Source organism: Sinocyclocheilus grahami, unplaced genomic scaffold (genome assembly GCF_001515645.1).
Source record: "Sinocyclocheilus grahami isolate Dianchi unplaced genomic scaffold, SAMN03320097.WGS_v1.1 scaffold1085.1, whole genome shotgun sequence".
In the NCBI taxonomy this organism is placed as follows: Eukaryota; Metazoa; Chordata; class Actinopteri; order Cypriniformes; family Cyprinidae; genus Sinocyclocheilus; species Sinocyclocheilus grahami.
In genome coordinates this window covers 353582-358403 of record NW_015506264.1, presented here as the reverse complement: position 1 = coordinate 358403, position 4822 = coordinate 353582, and the positions used below count along the sequence as shown (strand labels likewise).

The 4822-nt window shown below is 29.5% G+C and overlaps 1 protein-coding gene across 1 annotated transcript in view; it reads left to right on the top strand.

Annotated features, from left to right (window-relative positions):
* The first annotated feature begins 481 nt into the window (after nt 1–481).
* Nucleotides 482–4822, top strand: part of LOC107566574 (dehydrogenase/reductase SDR family member on chromosome X) — a 24610-nt gene continuing 20269 nt past the window's right edge. Inside the window, exons 1-2 of the mRNA XM_016252050.1 lie at nt 482–538; nt 2952–3020. Coding sequence (XP_016107536.1) covers nt 511–538; nt 2952–3020 — 97 coding nt within the window. The 5' untranslated portion in view covers nt 482–510. The remainder of the gene's footprint in view (nt 539–2951; nt 3021–4822) is intronic.

Genomic DNA, 4822 nt, shown 5'->3' with positions numbered 1-4822 from the left:
CAGATCGCAGACTTATAAGTGCATTACTGCCACCTATCTCTCAAATGGACATAAATACTGTTCAGTTTCTTGCACGGACCGATCGTTTCGTGTCTTTTCACATCAATGTATCGTCACGAGCAGCAGGGTTTAATTTGGTTTTGTTTGTGTATGTTTTTTTGACTCTCAAAGCCGTGATTCCCATCCACTTACATTATATGACTGACAGACTGCAACGGTTTGAGTTAAAAATCTTCGTTTGTGTTCTACTGAAGAAACAAAGTCACCTACATCTTGGATGCCCTGGGGGTAAGCAGATAAACATCACATTTTCATTTCTGGGTGAACTATACCTTTAAGCCACATTTTTCTCAAAAAACAAAAATTAAACGTACCGATATATGTCTGTTTTAGTTTTTAGATGCTGCATATCTGAATGACAGGCAATACTGCTCATTTATTTGTTTTTTTATTTCACAGTTTTGCGCAAGGGTTGCGATACTGACGAGGACTGGGCTATGAGATAATCAGATGGATCTGGGAGTTCATGTCATAATCGGTAAAGTCCAGTCGTACATCAGTTATCGTGATACAATCCACAGGCACTGAGCTTTGAGCCTCCGGTCTGCAGAAATGACAAGAGTTTGCATCGTCTCATTAAGCCTCAGGAAATGTTATTAGGAGGTTACAATAAGATTGTGGGGCCTTTCAGACGTCTGAGTGTGGCATTTGAGTCTGGCTTTGATTTATGCATGTAATAAATGGTGGTACAATTCAAGAAACACTAAACTTAGCATTTATCATTGAATATCCAGAAAAATTTTTATATTTGTGGCATAGCGCAAATATACCAAAAAACAGGGTTATTATAGTCAACTGAAACTACTAAAGTTACTTAAAATAAACATAATAAATTAAACGAAATAAATTTAAATATATAGAATTAAAAATAAACTTATTTAAACTTAAATTAAAATAAACTTATTTTATTGATAAAATACCATTTTATTTTTATATTGATAATATTCTATTTGATTAAACTTTTAAAATGTTCATTTAGTTTATCTTGATGTACTAAAATAACTGAACTGAACCTAAAAGTAAAAATTAATAGGCATATTAAAAACAAAAACAACTAATAAAAATTGCAAAAATGTGCAACAAAACTAATAAAACTTTAACTGAAATTAAAATATTAAAACAAAGTATAAAAATAAAAACTAATTCAAAATATTATTTAAAAATATAATAGTTGTGGGTTTTTCAGTGGCCAATTCAGAGACCGATATCTACCAATAATGCATAAATAATACTTATTTTGCACAGTATTTAAGATGAAACTGCAAAATTTTAGAAACAGACTGTGGGAAATATTGGATGTGTATATATATATATATATATATATATTTATATATATTTGATGCATCTCCATAAAGATATATGCAGTGTTATTTTAGCACCATCAAGATATTATAATAGCATCTCAGTTAATATAATATATTTAACTTTAAAAAATGTACTACAAAATTAAAAAATAACAGACTGTGGGAAATTTTGGATGCTTACATATTTAATGCATGTGCAGAAAGATATATGCATGCAAATTTAGTCATGCAGTCATTGCATTATTTCAAATTATGCAACAAAAAACATGAATTTTGGCAAATTTATTCTCTAATTTGTAGATTTTGGTTTTGAAGCATGCAGTTTTATGAGCTCTTAAAATCAAAGTGCAGTGCTTTTGGGTGCCGTGTCTGGTTGCGCTCCCTCGGCTTCAGCACAGTTAATAGGAGCAGATAATTAGGTTATACTTTTAATTCCCAGAAGCCAGAAATATTGCCTGGCAAATTACTGCCTTTGGGCTGCGTTCTTAATTACCAGCTACTCTTACTGAGACTCTGATAGTGAACTTTCTGTGTTGTAGCCATGATATCGATATGTGGAAGATTATAAAACAGACAGTTATGAAATTCTGAATATATAAGCTGCGTTTGATGCTGCTGTAAAATGCAGATAAGCACACAACTGTGATTTAACATGCAATTGATTTATTTACAGCTTTTTTATGTTGTATGAAATGTTCAGCATGCAAAGGGTTCAATTTGTGGTCGACAGAAACAGAGTTGTTAATAATAAAAATAAAAATAAATAATATTAATAAAATAATTTTAATTTTAATAATTAAAATAAAATAAACTGTGAAAATATATTTAAAAAAAAGATTCATTTATTTTATTAATTAATGAAAACAGAAAATATAAAAATAAAAAACAATTTAATATAAATAATTGATAGTAAAATAAACCAGGACTGAATAGTTTTTTCTTCCAGTGGCTATTGTATCTACCAATAATGCATAAATAATACATAATAATAATCAAATAAAAATAATAATATAAATAACAGATACATAAATACAAAGAAAGAAAAATTATAAATATAAATAGCAGATATATATATATATATATAAATGCATCATTGAGATATTATTATAGTTTATTAATATTTTAGATTATTTTCAGTTTCATTTTAATTTTAGTTAAAATTTTATTTTATTTTATTTTTTATTTTTAGTAGTTTTTTTTTTATGTCCTTGTAGTTTTTAGTCATTTTTCATTTCAGTTTTAGTTTTAGTTATTCTAGTACATCAAGTTAAACAAAACGAAAATTAAATGTTGCTTTGGCAAGTACCTGAAATAATAATAATGCTGGATATATGCATCCAATTTAATTGCATGTAAATTTAGATACTATATAAAAAATATATTTGCATGCTATGCTTACTATACAATGCATGTAGTGTATACTATCTGTACGGACTGTGGGGATTTTCTGTCTACTGCTATTCATCAGTCAAGTGAACTAAAAATCACAAAATGCACAAATATTGAACAATTAATGAGAATGCTGTTTGCATTTTTGATGCATAAAAAAAAATTGTAGCCAATCAAGCATTTTTTCCCCAATTTCAGCCTTGCATAATAAAACGGAAGGTCAGGCTGCAGTGAAGAAGATTTGTGAGGAGAACAGTGACGCTCAGCGTGAGTCAGGCTTTATAACACACCTGGAGCACAAAAGCAGTGTTGAGTCGCTGGGGGATATTTGTAGCAATAGCCAACAATACATTGTATGGGTCACAATTATAGATTTCTCTTTTATGCCAAAAATCATTAGGATATTAAGTAAAGATGCATATTAATTTGTACTGTATATATGTGCATTTACATTTATATGCATGCATATACATTTACATACTTTATAGAAAGTTCTGTATATTATGTATATGCATATCAATTTGTATGCATATATCGATATGCACATGTATATGAAATACAAAAGCATATACATACTTTACACTGCATAGTATGTTATTGTATTTTCTGTACACTATACAAAAATCATTAGGATATTAAGTAAAGATCATGTTCCATGAAGATATTTTGTAAATCTCCTACCGTAAATATATCAAAACTTAATGTTTGATTAGTAATATGCATTGCTAAGAACTTCATTCGAACAACTTTAAAGATGATTTTCTCAATATTTAGATGTTTTTGCACCCTCAGATTCCAGATTTTCAAATATTGTAAAGATGCATATTAATTTGTACTGTATATATGTGCATTTACATTTATATGCATGCATATACATTTACATACTTTATAGAAAGTTCTGTATATTATGTATATGCATATCAATTTGTATGCATATATCGATATGCACATGTATACTATATGCATTTAGAGCTATATGCATGTAAGCATATACATACTTTACACTGCATAGTATGTTATTGTATTTTCTGTACACTATACAAAAATCATTAGGATATTAAGATTATGTTCCATGAAGATATTTAGTAAATCTCCTACCGTAAATATATCAAAACTTAATGTTTGATTAGTAATATGCATTGCTAAGAACTTCATTTGAACAACTTTAAAGATGATTTTCTCAATATTTAGATTTTTTTGCACCCTCAGATTCCAGATTTTCAAATATTGTCCGATCCTAACAAACCATACATCAATGCAAAGCTTATTTATTCAGCTTTCAGATGATGCACAAATCTCAATTTCACAAAATTGACCCTTACGACTGATGTTGTGCTCCAGGGTCACGTATAATGTACATGTGCTTCTGCGTGTGTGACTGATGATCGTCCATATTTCTGTAATGACAGTAAGGCTCGTGTCAGGGCCGTTTTCAGCTCCAGCAGCTCAAGGGGACTCAGAGACACAGAAGGAATGCTAATGGAGCTGCAGTGAATTGATTGTGTTGAACTAACGAATAAAATGTCAGTAACAAGCTGAAGAGAAGGTCAAGAACACAAGCGTGGAGTACATATTGTGTTGCTTGCAAACCATAATGATGTCCGTCTGTCTCTTCACCTAAAGACGGTTTAACAGGTGATATTAGGGCTGGGGATTTGATTCGATTTCGATTCACAAGCTTGCGATTCAATTCGATTTAACATCGATTCATTTGGATATAATGGCAGTCACGTACAGTACGTACGTACAGTTTTTCAGTTCAATTAATGCTGTAAACTATACAATAAGCCCTGTCATTATTACTATATTAAAATGATTTGTAAACAAATATGTAAATTGCACATAAGGTAGTTTTTATATTAAAAATGTATTATAACTTTTAATGATGTAATTGTTTCTACTCCAGTTTGTTATTGAAATATAAACAGGATGCTATAATTTGTTTTCATGATATTTTTATTCCCAGGAAACAAGTTTAGGTTATAAAAGCATTGTGGGAATGTTTCTAAAAACTCAAAAAGTCTAGTTTTCTTGTCATGATTATAACAATGTTTAAAAGTTACAAAAAC